General features: G+C 40.9%; 1 protein-coding gene across 1 annotated transcript in view; it reads right to left on the bottom strand.

Annotated features, from left to right (window-relative positions):
- The window catches only part of LOC132836636 (cation channel sperm-associated auxiliary subunit gamma-like), a 265,261-nt gene that overhangs the window by 66,817 nt on the left and 179,962 nt on the right, over positions 1–18,482 (bottom strand). The window contains exon 12 of the mRNA XM_060856028.1: positions 2,507–2,631. Within this exon, the coding sequence (XP_060712011.1) occupies positions 2,507–2,631 (125 nt within the window). The remainder of the gene's footprint in view (positions 1–2,506; positions 2,632–18,482) is intronic.

Here is an 18,482-nt window from a genome sequence, read left to right as displayed (position 1 = left end):
ATGAGATCTGATTCCAGGATTCCTATCCCTTTTGCATTTTGGGCATTTTTTGCTGATGCAAAATAACAAATCAGATAGCAAGTCCACATTTAACACTCCCATCTGACACTTCTTGGGTAAATAAATAGAGGCATTGAAAAATCAGGTTATTTCTAGGTAATAAAGAAATCATTAAAAAAAACTTTGTCACTCCTTTGCAAGCTATGTTTTCTGCCAGGGTTATTATACTCAAAAGCGTGGTGCTGGAAAAGCAGAGCAGGACAGGCAATATCCGAGGAGCAGGAGAACGAACGTTTCGGGCATAAGCCCTCCATCCTGATGGGATTCTCTTGCTCTTCGGATGCAGCCTGACCTGCTCTGCTTTTCCAGCACCACACTCTCAACTCTGATCCCTAGCATCTGCAGCCCTTCTTTTCTCCTACAGGGTTATTATGCTGTATATCTTTGGAACTTGTATGAGCCATCATAATGAAGCAATCTGGAAAAGTAGATATCTGAAAATCTGCGCAGCCTCCTTTCTTTGATAAGAGATGTGAAGTGAATTACAGCTTTTTGGCACTAATATATGAATAGGCAGAATCCATTAATATCATTTAAGAGATTATAAAATGAGCACGTATTTATAGCGGATATTTCAAAGTTTCTTTGCCCATTGTGCTGGTTTCAGGAGCACTTCATAATTTGCCATTTCACAACATTTCACTGGTTCTATAGCAGATACAAAAAGAATGGGCATAAAAGATGCATGGGAGGGCACGGATGCAGCAATCGATATGTAAGAGACCATTGACACGTCATAGTAGAAAAGAGGAGATATAAAAAGAATTTTGGCGGTTCAGAAGTAAGAGGAGTGCATTGTGTGGGTATGAGATCTTAAGATTTCAACTGGGTCAATGTCCCAGAAAAACTAGGAGGGTTTCTAGTTTACTCGTCTAACAATCCATCTGCCTCCATTGCCACTTAAGGCCTGCAGTGAGCCTGACAGGATTGATATTGATGCTTCCCTAATTAGAATGAAGAAAACAGTTTCAATATGAGAGATCCCCCAATGAAGATGAGATGAGGAAGAATTCTTCTCTCCAAGGAAAGTTAATCTTTGGAAATCTCTCCCAGACAGAACAATGAAGTTAGGGTAATTGAGCATATTCAATTGTAGAATCCCCTACAATAAGGAAGCAGGCATTTCGGCACATTGAGTCCTCAACGACCCTCTGAAGAGCATGCCACACTGTCCTACCCAAACCTACCCCCTACGTAATCCTGCATTTCCTATGGCTAACCTTACAAGCTTGCACATCCTTGGACACTACAGGAAATTTAGCCAATTCACCAAAGCTGCACATCTTTGTACTATGAGAGGAAACCAGAGCACCCAGAGAAAACGCATGCAGACATGGAGAGATGGGGAGAATGTCCGAACATCACAGACAATCACCCAAAGGTGGAATTGAAGCTAGTGCTGGCACTGTGAGGCACCAGTGCGAACCACTAAGCCACTGTGCCACCCAAGGCTGACTTAAATAGATTTTTGATCTACTAGGGAATCAAGAACCATGGGGACCAGGCAGGAAAGTGAAGTTAAGGTTACAATCAGATCAACCATAATTTTATTGAATGGTAGCGCTAAATATTCCTAAATGCTCTTATTTATTATGTTCTTGAGTTGGAAATGTGTGGTTAGTTATCTCAGTTGGCGAGATGACTACAATGTGGTACAGAATAAAATCAACAGCATTGGCTCAATCACCAGGTCAGCTGTGGTAGTTCATGGATACCTGCCTCCTCACTTTACCCACGCTTTGGAGTGGTTTCTTTCAAGCTACAGATAATCAATTCTCTCTCTCTCTAATTGTGAAAGACACCAGTAGTCCTTTGTGGACTATTTGTTCCCTATTCATGTAGATCATCGCTCAAGAAATGCACCTCACTTTAACTTGTCAACTTTTGCACACCCCTGTTTTTGAGTTTTTAAGTGATTGGCATATAGAGACAACCAATAAAGAGGAAGTCATTGATTTAGGAGGTAAGATTATGTTACCCTCAGTTGATGTGAAGTCGCTTTTTCAATAAAACTAGTATTTGTGAATCGTTCTATTTCACATCAAAACATCTTTCATTCCAAATCAAGACTTACCATCAGATTATTGGTGGGGGGGGTGGGGTTTAACAACTATTGTCCATGACATGACCTCCCCATCACTTGCACCCCACCAAACCTTCAACACCCAAACACCCCTGTCTTCTCATCTCTCCAATGCAGACTATTGCAAGTTGCTAATTGTTAAATAAATGACTGGTACAAACTATAAAACTTTAATGCATTCATACTTCAATTAAGATGAAAATGGGAAGAAGATGTAAAAATGTCTGCTGGATTTCTATAAACCACATTTTATCTGACAGTAAAACTTAAAATTAATTCTATCACTGAATATGGCAATGACTCCATTGAGTATTAACTAAATTGTCCCCTATTATCTTTTATGTCTCAATGCGCTATACATACCTTATACATTAGGCTGCCTCGATGTACTATTTCCTTCCTCTCTAGATTTACCAGAATATATTGTGGGGAGGAAACATGTGTTGCCATCCATACCTGATTGATATCATATTCAACACTAGATTTTCCTATAACACAGAACATAAATTGTTAACAGAGTGCCCAGTCTTGACTGAACAAAAATATCTCCCATTCATAGTTTAGGAGAAGATCTTGTCACATTACAAACTTTACTTAGAAAAGCAGTGCTAAATCTATCTGCTATAGGTTTCCTATGCTTTGTTACATTCTAATGTCAAGTCTACTGTTAACTCTGTCTCAATAAGTTTGACAGGTTCATCATTACAGCTCAAATATTATAATCCATACTTCTGCACATAAAATCCAGTATTCCATAGACTAAGAGTGGCTCTGTACACCAGTACCAACCAAGCTGGCTGTGTCTTAAAAAATTACAAAAATTATTGAGAGTTGAGATAGCATGCTGCTAAATATAAGCCTCACTTTCTCCAAGACCAATATATTTTTCTATGTAGTGGTGTGGTGTCTAAAACTGCTCATAGTACATGAGGTGCTGCATAAACAGCACATTTTGTATTGGTGAATTATGACTGCCATCTCTCCACCGATTCTACTTCTCTAGTTATAAAATCCCGTATTATATTGATCTTTCTGATTATTTTCAGTGCCTGTTCAAAATATTTTAAAAATCCACGCACTTGAACCTCCAAATGCTATTGACACCCACTTTTTCTAAATGCTGTCCAAGTAACTTTGGTCCAAAGTGAATTACCTCATATTTGCCTACATTAAAATTGATTTGCTCGATTTTGTACATTCATGTGACCAATCAATGTCTTTTTAGAGCTGATAAATATGGAGAATAATTGAAGTCTCATATTCATGTGGTCACTAGTAGTCATAATGTTTAATTGATGGGGAGGCAATGACTTAGTGGTATTATCGCTGATCTGTTAATCCAGAAACTCTGGTATAGTGGCAGGGAACCAGATTTGAATTCTGCCATGGAATTTTAAAAATAACACATGACCAGGATATAGTCCAACAGGTTATTTGGAAGCACTGGCTTTTGGAGCGCTGCTCCTTCATCTGATGACACAGCCGCCTGATGAAGAGGCAGTGTTCTGAAAGCTAGTGTTTCCGGATAAATCTGTTGGTCTATAACTAACGGTCTTTAAGGAAGGTCTGGGCAAATGTGATTCCAGACCCATAGTAATGTGGTTGATTCTTAACTGCCCTCTGGGCAAACGGGGATGGACAACAATTGATGGGCTAGCCAGCAAAGCTCTTATCCTGTGAATGAATAATCTGCCAACTGGAGTTCCAGCCTTCCTTAGCCAGTGTTCCAACAAGATTAATCAGCCTCCTTCAATTTCAAGGAACATAACATGAACTAAAAGTCTTTGAATACTTTTTGGAAGTTCTTATTATATAACATCCACAGACATTCCACTACCCAACACTATAACCTCATTAAAAATTCAATCAGATTTGTCAGGCAGACCTGTCCTTCACAAAGCAATGCTGGCTTTCTTTGATCAGTTGGGTAATGATGCTCTGGACTTAAGAGGTTATTTAGTCCTGGTATTTTAGAAGAGAGGTTTTAAGGCAGAGGTGTCGGGCAGTATACCATAAACTACTAGAGTAAACAGCTCGTGAGGCCTTGGGGTTTCTCTGAAGTTGGAACAATAGAAACAGCTTGAATGGGTGAGGTCAAGCTCTCACAGAAACAGGATTTTTAGTTTCTTTTCAGCAGCAGAAACTGCAATTGTCTCAGCAGTGTTGGAAGTCAGTAAATCTCTCCCGGCTGCTACATGCCCTGAGTTTTCTCTGGAGTTTTTTCTTCTAGACTGCTGGACCCATTGATGAACTTGAAAAGCCAGAGATAAATTAGTGTAACAGGTTGGGAGGAGTCCTGAGGAATTTTGATTACCCCCTCTTCTGTCAGCAATAACTCAATATTTCAGTGTGTAGACTGCAAAGTTGGCCTCAAATGCTGGAACACACTGTATGACAACATTGAGCCAGAAAAAATAAGACAATGTGTTTCTGTTCTTGGCAGACCAATGCCTTATAAGGGTCAGTAGACATACTCAGCTGCCCATTATACATTTTCCAGACTTTGAATGGCAGACCAATGTCCTGAAAATCTGCTACATAAAAAGAAACTTTTCCTCCAGAGATGTGAGAAATCAATAATTCTGCACTCTCACACACTCGGCAGGTGGAAGTGCTGAATGTGAATGCAAGCCAGACTGTAGCAGAATCCCTGCACACATTGTCCTGAGCCTCATTCAAATTGAAGAGTGATGCTGTGAACATGATGGTTCAAGAGTCCCCTGGCATTTGATGCTATCCATAGTAAAAGATTTGATTGCTTAGGAGATGAAATAACTCCACAGAGGCTGGTAGCATATCACCCTTAATTTATACATGGACAGTCCTTGACTTTGACACTGCCCCTTCAGAGCCAGCTCTCAGAGTGTCAGAATCTCTGCCACATCTCTTAGTATCTGTCAGGCCGGGCTCTTTAGACCAGGTTAACAGCCTCATTCAGGGAACTCACATTCTATGAGGTCCTCCTGGCTGACCTCATTACAAACGCTACATCCCTCCCCCTGAATCTGAGGACATTGGTATTTTTTTTCTGGGAGAGCCTCCTGGGGCATTTTAGCACCGGGACAGGTTCCTCCCACTTGACAACTGATTTTGGGTGGCATGTAACATACGGGAGCTCACCTCTTGTGCCAGGAGCACTTCAGTTGAATTTGCCCTCTTCTTCAGGCAGCAGAAACATCGAGGGGGCTACATTTGTCATGCCCATCTCTGATTCCGAGGACTAGTCAACGTTTGATGGCGAGGGTGACATGTGGGTTCTGGCAGCCTTTCCAACATGTCTGAGGGGCAGCTCATGTTTTGTTCCCATACCATTTGCAAAGTTGCAGCTTTCATCTCGTCCACATTCAGTACTGTCATACCCACCTGAACTTTATTCATCACCGGTCAACTATGACTCTTACCCACATGGGGCTATTTCCATGATTTGTACATCTAACTTTGTGCAATGTATCAAAGTGTCTCTCTCACTTGGCGGAGGCTTGTATCTGGCATTGGTGTTCCTGATGACACTTGGTCCTCCTCACCAGATTCAGTATGATCAGACTTAAGCTGGTGCAGAGTCTTCTACCCATTAGTAATTCGGCTGGTGCTGGTCTATGAGGGGTGATCCCATGATCAAATAAGAAGCATGACAACTAGGTATCTGGTGAGGCTGCAGACTGTGTCTTCAAACCAGACTTCAAATTTTGGCCTGCTCTTTCTGTCAGACCATTGGATGATGGGTAGTATAGAGCTGTCCTTACATGTCAAATCCCATCCAGCTTTTGAGAATATCCAAATTCCCTGCTGGCAAACGATGGCCCTTTTTCTGTGACCAACACTTCTAAGACTCCGTGTATTGAAAACATCTGAAATGACTAAGAACACTGAACCCATGAAATAACCTGCATAGTCGACGTGCAACTAAATCCAAAGTTTACCCAACAAATTCCACGAATGTGAGAGAACTGCTGGTGGTAATCTTTGTCCTTGTTGGTAGTCTGGCCACCAAAGCAGTTATGTCTGCATTCAGGCTTCGCCACCAGACATAATTTCTTGCCAATATTTTCATTTTGGAGACCCCTGGTGGAGTTCAGCCAGTTTTTGGCACTGACCTTTGCTCCGGATAATCACCTTTGCTCCCCATAACAATATGTTGTCCTTTACTGTTAACTGGTGTCTCCAGGCCCAGCAATCATGTCAGCCCTCTGGTTTCCCCCATCACCACCAGCTGTTTCATTTTGAAAAGACTGGATCGTTCTGCGTCTAACATCTGATATAGTCAGCTGTGACTGGGAGCATTTCCAGAAAACTTAATACCATTCCTGACTCTTCCAGTGGAGTACTGCCAGCGGTGTATCTGCCAGCAGGAGGCAGCTCAATGCATCCACATTCACTATTGGCCTCCTGTCAAGTGTTCTCAATTTGTAATTATAAGATTTAGTATTACTGACCACTGCTGAATGTGGCCCAAAGCTATGGGCAACATCACCTTATCCACTTAAGCAGGCCAAGTAAGGGTGTGTGGTCAGTGATTACCACAAATTTACATCCATAAAAGGTAGTGGTGGAACTTCCTGAACACAAATATGATCATTAAACCTTCTTTCTCCATCTGGGTGTATTCATGCTCTGCAATCACCAAATTCTTGGATGCATATGCTATTTGGCATTCATCTGCATTGGGCTACCTATGAGCTAATACTACCCTGATGTTATACGGGGAGGATTTGCATGAAAATACCAGATCTTTCTTGGGATCGTAGCTATTTTTCACTTCATTGTTTATTTCCAAGGATGATCCTTTCTTAGGAGTTGATGCAACGATGCCTGGATAAAACCAGGTTTTTCTCCAATTCATAATAACTTACCAGCCCAGAAAATGACCTAAGCTCCTGGAGAGAAATGGGAGCCGTGGCAGCTTTGATCCCTCTCATTTTATCTTTCAACGGATGTAAGCCAGTCTTGTCAACTCTGTAGCCCAAACTGGTCACTTGGGGGGCCTGGAGCACACATTTTCCAGGTGTATGCCCATCTTGGAAAAAGACCTAAGGTCTATATCCAAGTTCTCTAAGTGTTCCTTATTAGTTTTCCTTGTTATTACAATGTCATGTAGGCAAATGACAACCTGAGGTAGACATCACAAAATGTTCCCCATCATCCGCTGAAAAAGTGAACAAGCTGATAACCCAAATAGCAATCTCATATATTGGTACAAGTCCTTATAAGTATTACTTAGAGTATACTTCTAGGAATCCTCATTTAAACATAGTTGCAAGTAAGCACTGCTCATGAAGCTTTGCGAAGGACAGCCTTTCGTGTCAGCTTTGCATATAAATCCTCTGGTTGTGGGACTGGATAAATACCCACAAAGGAAACCAACCTGTCAGACTTCACAATCATTAAGACTGGTGCTGTCAAAGATGTGAAGTGGTGAGTGCTGGTGTTCCCTTCTCAGGTCTTGGCATTTAGTTGGTTTAAATGGGGTGTGCCTTTTGTAATAATGGTTCTTTCAGTCACTGAGAGTTTCCTCAGGGTGGAAGAAGTCACTTTGGGAGTTTTATAAAAAGTGTGCAAGGCAAAACCTTTGGAATTGGCAGATAAGCTGGAGTTAGGGTAGCCTTGTGCGAAAAGAGAGGTAACGGCAGCAATAACTCAACATTTACATTTACCAGAAATGTCATCAGAATCTTTGGAAAAGGCTAAAGATCAATTGCAAATCAAGTAGGTTGAATTAGAGGCAAACAAACAAAAGAAAAGGAGATGAAATAGTTTGAATTACAATTGAAAGCAGAAGGAAAGCAATAAAAGAGAACAGCTCAAGCAGAAGAAAGAGAAAAGGAAAGGAAGGCTGTAGCAGAAAAAAGGGAGAGAGAGTTTTTGAACTTTAGAGGTTGGAACTGAAAACTCAAAAGTCGATTTAAAATGCGGAGGTGGAAAGGCAGAGGTAGTGATGAGGACAGTGATGGAGAGCAATCCCATTGTAGCCGAAGGCTGGTGAGAATCTGTTTAAGTATGTCCAAGCATTGCCTGAATACATAGGATGTAGAGGCCTTTTTCATTTCATTTGAGAAAGTAGCTAAATAAATGAAATGGTCGCTGACCGTGTGGGTATTATTGATCCAAACAAAGTTGACACAAAGAGTTAGAGAGGTATTTGCATCACCATCAGAAAAGTCTGTTGAAGTTTAAAAAGCCACTTTAAGTGCATGTGAGCTAGTAACAAAAATCTACAGACAACGTTTTAGGAATCTAAGGAAGGAACCTGGTCAAACACACAGACAGTTTGAAAGGATCAAACAAAGTAATTTTCACAGGTAGATAAAAGCAATGAAAATAGATCCAACATATGACACTCTTAAAGAGACAATTATTTTGGAGGAGTTCAAAAATTCACTTCCTGAAGTAGTGAGAACTCAAGTAGAACAACAGAGTTAAAACAGTGAAATTAGCAACAGAAATAGTGGATGATTATAAGTTGGTTCATTAATCAAAGTTTGGATTCTGACATCAATTTTAATCTGTGAGGAATAGAAATTGGAGAAAAGAGAAATCCTCAGGTGGTAAGGGGAAAAGAGATCTCATTGAAGATAAAAATAGTTTACTACAGGGTAAAAAGGAAACCCACGAGGGGTGACGAGAAGTAAAAAAGCTCAGGTGTTTTCACTGTGATAAAATAGGCCACACAAAGTTGCAGTTTTGGAGGTTTAGAAAAGCACTGGGAAAACAGATATGGGAAAACAGGATAGAACATAGAACATAGAAAAGTACAGCACAGATCAGGCCCTTTGGTCCACAATGTTGTACCGAGGTTTTATCCTAATGTAAAATAAAATAACTTAACCTACGCATCCCTCAATTCACTGCTATCCATGTGCATGTCCAGCTGTCACTTAAACGACCCTAATGACCCTGCTAACTCTGGGCTCTGGATAAGCCAGTGATTTTTGTTGAAGTGATAAAAGAAAGCGCAGTGGAAGCTAAAAAACAGCAAAAGAATGTACAGCTTGGTCAAGAATTGGTTGAGAAGAAATTGCCAGATCTCTTTAGAGAATTTACTTGCATAGATACGATCTAGAGCTGAAAATGTGTTGCTGGAAAAGCGCAAGCAGGTCAGGCAGCATCCAAAGAGCAGGAGAATCGATGTTTCGGGCATGAGCCCTTCTTCAGGAATCATGGGCTTATGCCCGAAACGTCGATTCTCCTGCTCTTTGGATGCTGCCTGACCTGCTACGCTTTTCCAGCAACACATTTTCAGCTCTAATCTCCAGCATCTGCAATCCTCACTTTCTCCTCGAAGATTTTAACCTACTGCGAATCCTCTTGCAAGGATGCCTTCCTTGAAGAAGCTCTCTTCCTCCCTCTACAAGGATTTCAGTGAGCCCTTCTCTAACTGCACCTCCCAGATCATCTCCTCTGCCCAGAAGCTCTTCAGCCACGTTCTTAAACAGACTCGCTACCACATCTCCTTCCTCAGCACCTGTCTACGGGACCGACTAATCCCGCACGGACTCCGGACTACATTCAGACCAACAAAATTTAGATAAGATGTACTCAAGTATGCCAGGAGGAGCAAGTTAAAAAAAAATTAAGAGATATGGGAGCAAGTCAATCTTTGATGGTGAGAGATGAAGAGACATGTAATTCAGAAAGAGTACTGAGAGAAAATGGAATAATACATGGAATTCGTGGAGAGAAGAAGTTCTATGATATAAAGTGAAATTGGAGAATCTGGTGAAAAGTGGTGAAGTGGTGGTAGGAGTACTGGAAAATCCTCAGTTCCAGAAAAACAGTTAATCTTTGCTAATGATATAGCTGGACCAAGTGATGCCTATTGTGATTGAAAAGCCAGTAGAAATTCAGAAAACGGAAGTACTTCAGAATGTATATCCTGGGATTCTTCTTGACTGTGTAGTCAAAAGGTCATAAAGCCATAGGTTGAAACAGGAGGAGAAATCAAGGAGCAAAAATAAGCAACTTGAAGTTCAATTAGAGAAACTTTATTTGGTCATATAATTGGGCAAAAATAAAAACAGGTGGAGAACAAAGTCGATATTTTTAGTCCAGGGAAGTTCACTGAACCATAACAGAACAATTTTTATTTTAATTCATTCATGGGATGTCGGCATTACTGGCTGGCCAACATTTATTACCCGTCCCTAGGTGCCTTTGAACCGAATGATTTGCTAGGCCATTTCACATGGCAGTTGAGAGTCAACCACATTGCTGTGGGTCTGAAGTCACATGTAGGCCAGACTAAGTGAGGATGGCAGATTTCCCTCCCTGGAGGACTTTAGTGCAGCAGATGGGTTTTCCATCAATCAGAAATGATTTCATGCTCATCAGTAGATTCTTAATTCCAAATTATTCTTGAATTCAAATTCCACCATCTGCCAGGGTGAGATGTGTACCCGGGTCCCCAGATAAAAACCTAGAGCAGTTGTATCAAAATGCATACACAGAAGAATTTTAGCTTGTCCCAGAATATTACCTGATGAGGAAATGGAGACCATCACATACGGGCAGAAGTTCATCACAACTGGTGTTTTATAGAAAGGAGATGCTGCGGATGGCATATGAATTATCAGTAGGAGGTCATTCGGGAGTAAGGAAAACTCAAACCAAAATACAAAAACATTTTTATTGGCCTGGACTGCATGTCACGTATTTGGAAAACCTCAAGTAGTGATAAAACCAGCACCCTTAATACTCATTCCTTCATTTGAGAGACCTTTTAAAAGGGTCTTAATTGATTGTGCAAGATCCCAACCTAAAATTTGTGACTCCAGACCCACAGCAATGTGACCCACTCTCAACTGCCCTCTGAAATGGCCTAGCATTTCTCCTGTTTCAAGCTGTGGCTTTGTTCAAGACTCACATCACTCTCTGTGTGAAAAAGAGTTTGGTTCACATTTAAATCTCTGGCCCATTAACATAAATTTATATCCTCGGTTATTGATGCCTCCAGTAAGGGGAAAATTTCTTACCAGTCTATCCAATCGATGTTCCTCAGAATTTGATACAGCTCAATCATGTCTCCTCTCAAACTCCTCTGTTTCAAGGAAAACAACTCTAGTCTGTCCAATCTCTCTTCATAATTAAAACTCCCAAGCCCAGACAACATCTTGGCAAATGTCCTCTGTATCCACCCCAGTGGAATGATATCCATTCTATAATGAGGATTTCAGAACTTCACTCAATACTATAGATGCAGCCTAACCAATGTTTTATATAATTCCAGCAAAACCTACTCTTAAAACTGTATACCTTGGCTAATAAAGGCAAGTATCCCTTCTTTATGTACCTGCCCCACTATCTTAAGGGTAAAAAATGAGGTCTGCAGATGCTGGAGATCACAGCTGCAAATGTGTTGCTGGTCAAAGCACAGCAGGTTAGGCAGCATCTCAGGAATAGAGAATTCGACGTTTCGAGCATAAGCCCTTCATCAGGAATAAGGGGACTGGTGGACATTCACATCAAGGTTCCTCTGATCTTCAGTCCCTCTCAGGATGCTACTTTTCATCATGTGTTCTGTCCAAGTGCATCACCTCATATCTGTAGAGTTTGCTTATCTCCCACGTGAGAGCACGTAACAGGTCAGACAGCCAGAAAGACAACAAAGCAAGCATTTTTAGTGTGCAAGTGAAGGTTTATTTACAAAAGTGCAAGCATTTTGACAATTATGTGTCCAGCTGTACCATTTATGTGCCTTCAGTAGCGTTAAAGAACCTATTTGGGACAGCTCAGGAAACCCCTGATGGACTTGACCAGTAAGCCTCTCTTGGTTCATCCCAGAGATCATATTCTGTAGTAGTTTGGAATATAAAACTCTTATAGACAGTTTAGTTTAAATTATTACCTTTATTTACCAATAACATCAATGTAACACTATAAAATAGAAACCTACAAGCCAGGCCTTAGCTAAGGTTCTAAAACAAGCTGTCTTTAGACAGGATTTGGTATTAAGGTTACAAAAACACCACATGTCCTTAATAAGGTAAGCAGCAATAAAATGGCAAAACTTTGCAGAGGAAGAGAAACTCATTGACAGTTCTGAGTACACTTGACTAACTAAGCTACAAGCACATCAAAGTGGGAAATCTTGATCAAGCCAGGCTTCCAATGGCCGATTGCTTTGGCTACATAACCTTCCTTTTCAACAGGACATCATTACGAGGGACTAGTCTAAACTATGTGGAAAAGTTCATGAGGTAACCTCGCTCATCTAACATGGCCAGAATCACTACCTTACAAAATGTTTTTTTCTTTTAAAATCATCTTAGATTCCCAGGATGCAAACTAAATTCATAACTTTCCTGGATCTCAAGCTCCAGGGAATGCACACACATTCAATCCATGACAAGCCAGTGTTCACTCAAATCAGATCACAAAGAGTTAATCTTTCCACCAGCTTCTTTCCTGTCCGTCTGTCTGTCTCTCTCTCTCTCTTTCTCTCGCACAGTGTGTCTTGAATCCTTCAGTCAGTGAATGTAATTTACTGAAGAATGTTTTCTCTCTCTCACTCACGCATGAACATTATCCAATGTCCTTACTTTGTCAGTTTCAGCCTTCGTGTTTTCCTAGCCTCTAAGGGTAATGTGACATTCACTTTCCAGCAAAGTCAAGATAAGAGAGATGAGCTTCATAATTCAAATCTGCTCAAAGTGGTTCACATGAAAATGTATCAGGATTGTTCCAATACGTGCATATTCCACTCAGCTTATTAAATTACAAGTTCTTTTCCTATTGGGTATGAGTTTTGCGAAGAGTCTTCGATATAACTAGAATTTTTAGTTATCCGACGCCCTGCTGTGAAATACGTGCAATCTTCCACCCCTGGCGTGAGAAGGAAGTACTGCCATACATTTCACAAGTGAACAAATGATTATTTACACCGATCAACTGACATTAAGAACAGATGTCGTCCCCAATTCTTCTGAACAAATGCCCCCACCCACCATGGTCAGGTGCTTTCCCGCATCTCCTGTAGCAAACGTGTCATACATAAGGCTACAAACTTTCTCAGTAGGCATGGTAACCCTACATTTGCTGGTCAGCTGTAATGTGAAAGAAACAATTGTAGCTTGCCTTATTGAAAGCTCAATTAGTTGGATAGTGACGTAATTGTTAAAAGGTCACTGGGCCAACTTAGCTGATTTCTGTGTTTTCTAAAGGAATACATGTATTTAAATAAAGTGTTATTACTCAGCAGGAGATGTACTGAACTAGTGACAGAGTATGCCTAAGTCAGTTCTGTTAAAACCAGGACACCAGATGGAATCACTGAAACATTTGTCAGTCAGTAAAACAAAGTGCAGTTGGCCACAGGGTAATGGTACATAAACATCATATGTTAACTGGCTAAAGCAAAAGCTGATAGCAAAAGAAAATAGCCTATATGAGTATCCATAAGCAGGATGCTCTGGGGCTAAAGTTTATTAAAATTGAGAAATAAGTCTCCTTCTAGATAAAACAAGCACATGTCCTAATGGGTAAAAGGCCAACCAATCACGGTCGACATGACACATTTGTGATATTTGCCAATGGTCAACTGATCAATCATTGAAGACTGGACAGTATCTAAAATTGATTATGTGGGCTACATACATGGAAACAAGGCGAAGAAAGTCTGTCTCAGAGCGATAGCTAGCTAGCTCAGCAAGTGGAAGCTGAGACAGAGAAAGCTGATTACCTATTTCAGTCTGATCCTCGTCAAATACACATAAATCTGGCTGCTTGTAATTGTAAACACTCTGCAGAAAGCTTATGATGTATTGCTATTGGTGGAATATTTTGTAGTGCACCCTGGTTCAATAAAGAACAATACCCTTTATTGGGACTGCTTTGGGTTATTGTTATCTAGACTAAACCCAACAGACAAAGGAAAGTAGGAATAAAAGCTTATAAGCAATTTCTTCTTACTGTTGCTCTTCCTATGTCTCAAAGCATTCCCGATTTCTATTGCTGAGGTGGAGGCAGCCTGCTCTTTAGATAGCCCTGCTGACAGGGAAGGCTTGGGTGATCATCTCTGGGACTGCTTGAGTCCAGAGGGCCCAGGTCTGTTGACAGAGACCTGCTAAGATGCAGGATTGTCCTCCTCAGGTTGTACTTGTTTAGACTTTGGCTGAGGGAAGGATGTGCCTATATGGTAGAGTAAGTTTCTGAGAGCCCTGTGTGTGGTTTCTCTTGGCAATGGCCAGCTACTGGCACCATCCTATTTCCCTGAGAACAAGGGACACCTGGTATGAGGTTGAGGTCTCCCATCCCCTTTTGCCTTACTACTGATGCTGAACACCTATGGCTAGAGCTACAGAGTGCAAATCCATGTACATATCCAGCAGACTAGAAGAAAGTGAGGCCTGCAGATGCTGGAATTCAGAGTCGAAAAGTGTGGCACTGGAAAAGCACAGTAGATCAGGCAGCATCTAAGGAGCAGGAGAATCGATGTTTCAGGTATAAGCCTTTCCTCAGCTCTAATGAAGGGCTTATGCCTGAAGTGTTCATTGTCCTGCTTCTCGGATGCTGCTTGACCTGCTGTGTTTTTCCAGTGCCGCACTTTTCGACATATCCAGCAGACACTGAGTATCCTGAATCTGGATCTCCAAGGCAGTTACCAACCTATCCAAGGAGATGGCCGGAGGCATGCATGTCAGGTTCAGCACAGTAGTGGCAACCTTGGTGAACTTTGCTATCCTTCAACCCAGGTTGCCACATACCTCTAACATACCTTCTTGTCTATCTGCAGCTAGAGTTTACGCATTTTGATAAAATCATTAATAGCTAAAGTCATGGGATTTTCTTCTGCTGTGGTTGAGTGAGTGCCAATTCTCCATTAGTCTCTGAGTGTCAAAGACATGAGGCATTTCTTTCTCAACCAGCTGCAAGTGTATCAGTGATTCTGCTCTTAAGTCTAATCTAGATGGAGTACATAATTTCAAATGTTTCAAGCCAGCAACTGCCCCTTACTCCACCATTAAAACAAGGGTCATGGCCCAGAAAGGCAAATTATCTTCCCACTTTGAGGGCAGTGACCTATTAGTTCTGGTGGGTGGGTGTGTGGTAGAGAGGAGGGCAGGTCTTTTTCAGCAGACACTGAAAGAGGCTATGCACCATACACTCCCAGCCTGGACATATACAGTGGATCACGCCACTCCTGCATCCCAGCTTAAAAAGAATACACAGCAGCGTTGCCTGAAGATTGATGATTTTCTGTTCAATGCAAGATATGACTATTATCTTCTCCATGCTACCTCACAATCACAGTGCCACAACACATTCTAATTCTACCATTGCACATGCATGTCACCAATGCTCATGACTACAACTATTACACGCATTATGGTCACAGCATGGCTCGTAATTATTTCATCCACCCTAACTATTAACCATTTATGCTATCTGTGCTTCCTACTCACTGACATGGGGATCACTCCAACACCTCTGCTCCTCTTGTATCACCACTAACTGCTATTCCAGCCAGGTTCAGCATCCTTAATCCACCCTTTGTCTTACCATCAGGCTCCTCAGTCTTAATATGAGAATATCTTTAGAATTGCTCATAAGGGGATGGGGAGTGTTCCTTGGACATTAACATTAGCAGCACTTAGCAAAGCTCCAGTAGAAAGACTGCAGCACCAGAGATACTCAGATCCACCTATACCTCTGAGGAGGACGGCACTAAATCCTCAGAGGATGCACTAGCAAGGCTGTTACCTGCAACCTCCACCAACTCAGAGATTTCACCTTTCTAAGTCCTCTACCTAGATTAGACTTGGAGCACAATCACAGACACATGCTTGCAGCTGGTTTAGGAAGAAATGCCTCATGTCTTTGACACTCAAAGGACTATTAGAGAACTGACACTCACTCAGCCCAAGTCAGAAGATGGTCCCATTATTTCAGCCATTAATTATTTTATCAAACTGTACAAACTTCATCTGCAGAAGAACAGGTGGATTTGTCAGAGGCACATGGTAACTTCAATTGAAGGATGGCAAAGTCCACCAAGGCTACCACTACTGTGCTGAGCCTGACATGCATGGCTCTGGCTATCTCCATGGATAGGTTGGTAACTGGTCTAGGATACTCAGTTTCTGCTCCATATGTGACAGATCTGCACTCCATTGTTCTAGCCGCAGGTGCCCAGCATTGATGCTGAAAATATGTTGCTGGAAAAGTGCAGGTCAGGCAGCATCCAAGGAGAAGGAGAATCATTCAGGAAGGGCTCATGCATTGATGGCAAGGTAAAAGGGGGACAGTGGATCTCGACCTCATTGCAGATGCCCCTTACTCTCATGGAAATAGGGTGCCAGCAGGCAGTCATAGCAAGGAGGAACAACGCATAGGATCCCCAAAAACTCGCTCTCAAGGTACCAGATAGGCACCTCATTCCTCCAACTTATGAGTCCAAAGCCTAAAGACACTCCAACCTAAGGAGGACAATCCTGCATCTGGCCAGGACCCTGTCCAACAGACTTGAAACCGCAACACCCAAGCAGCCCCAGGGACAACCACCTAATCCTTCCCTGTCAGCAGGGCTACATTAGAAACACTTTCTCCGCCACAGCTGTGGAAGTTGAGAATGTATTAAATGTAGTTGGGCAGAGGAAGAAAAAAGTGTGTGTGGGTTTTTAATTCTACTTTCTCTTGCTTATTGGGTTTAATCTGTATATCAGTAGCCCATGGCAGTCCCAACAACAGTGCATACCCAATTGTTCTTTACTGAAGCAAGATACACTACAAGCTCCTGTCGTAATAGCAATACATCATATGCTTTCTGCACAATGTCTTTAAACATCTTTACATTTGGCACCAACAATGAAAACACCTCAAGGTCCGAGGAATTGCACGTAGTTCCAATTCTCCTACCATGTGGTTCAATGCAAAGGGTGTCAAAGAGCACATATGTAAAAGGAATAAGGTGAAGGGCAGAAGATTGCATAAGTAAAGTCATTCTGAGCCACCGCAAACCAAACATCATGAATAACATTCCACAAAACTTTTAACCGAAAATGGGAAAATTCGACTCTTAGATCCTCACAACTTCATAACAATATGTAATAGGCTAATCACTCTCACATTTCCTAAATATCAAAATAACATGCACACTAATCTGATCTACAGGAACCAGACAGAATCAAAAACAACTTTGCAGGATTATAGGTCAAGCATTAGCAATTTTCTCACTCTTTTTCTAAAAAAAACCAATAAAAATCAACTGTTCCTGCAGATTGCTTACTCTTTAGTGCCATTATTTGCTTCATTACTATTATGTTGTTGGTGTTAATGTTGAGTCCCTTATCCTGGGATTTAGTATTATTTCCTCTAAATTAGCTCTTGGATAACAAGAAATATCCTCTTCAAAACCTGGCTTGTGACACTGATGAGAAATCTAATGAGTGAAGGTCAAGATCATCATATTGCTCCTATGTGTCATTAAGTAAGATAATATTCTTATCTAGGTGCAGAGATAAGCGAAGACTCATCCCTCGGCTTGGGTATCCAGAATGACTGTGATATGATGCAATCTGTGCAATATTGCATAACAGTGAGTTCAGGGGTGCAAGCACAAGAAAGCAAGAGAACATACATTGACACTGAATAAATCTAAGATTAACAAAATAGTGAAGTGGAAGATGTCAATGCAGCATTAGTTACATATTTCATTGTCCAGAATGCCAGGATATCTACTTATACAAGTTTAATTTATACCAATACGAGGCTAATGACAAAACTTTGGGTATACTTCCTATACTCCAGTATCACTTATTCAAAGCAATCTTGAAATTAGGCCTCTGATTGGTCCATATCAGTTCATACCTGCCTATTAATCATCAATCAACTGAAAAGATTGGCTGCCAGGCAGCAATCAATTAATGATAAAGTATGCAAACAATTCATTTTATGTGATTCTACTAAAGAACAGCAATTTCAACATTACATATCTGCGGATTGTTTAGTGAGATACAGGCTTAACTCTGATGTACTTATATAAGGTACAATTTGTCTAGTTAAGATGCAAAACAATCCTTTTCACTGTATCTTGGTGCATGTGATAATAATAAATCAAAACAAATCAAATCTTCCACTTCCAAATGTGCTTATGTGTTACATAAACATTTGGTAAGTTCAACAAATCCATAAGGTTACTAGGTGCACCTTTAAAAAAATAATGAAAGAGAAATTTTCAATTTAACATGTAAAGAATTCTGCTATTTAAATATATATTAGAAAATATGAACCATGAAAAATACTTTTCAAATACAGGTGCTTTCTTAAAATTAAGCAATTAGTTTGATATATTTTAATGTGTTTTAAAAAGCTATTAAAGAGACATAGATTGTCAAGTCTTTCTCAATAT

This window comes from Hemiscyllium ocellatum, chromosome 47 (genome assembly GCF_020745735.1).
Source record: "Hemiscyllium ocellatum isolate sHemOce1 chromosome 47, sHemOce1.pat.X.cur, whole genome shotgun sequence".
In the NCBI taxonomy this organism is placed as follows: Eukaryota; Metazoa; Chordata; class Chondrichthyes; order Orectolobiformes; family Hemiscylliidae; genus Hemiscyllium; species Hemiscyllium ocellatum.
The sequence above is the reverse complement of the archived record's forward strand: the minus strand, read 5'-3'. Positions and strand labels throughout refer to the sequence as shown.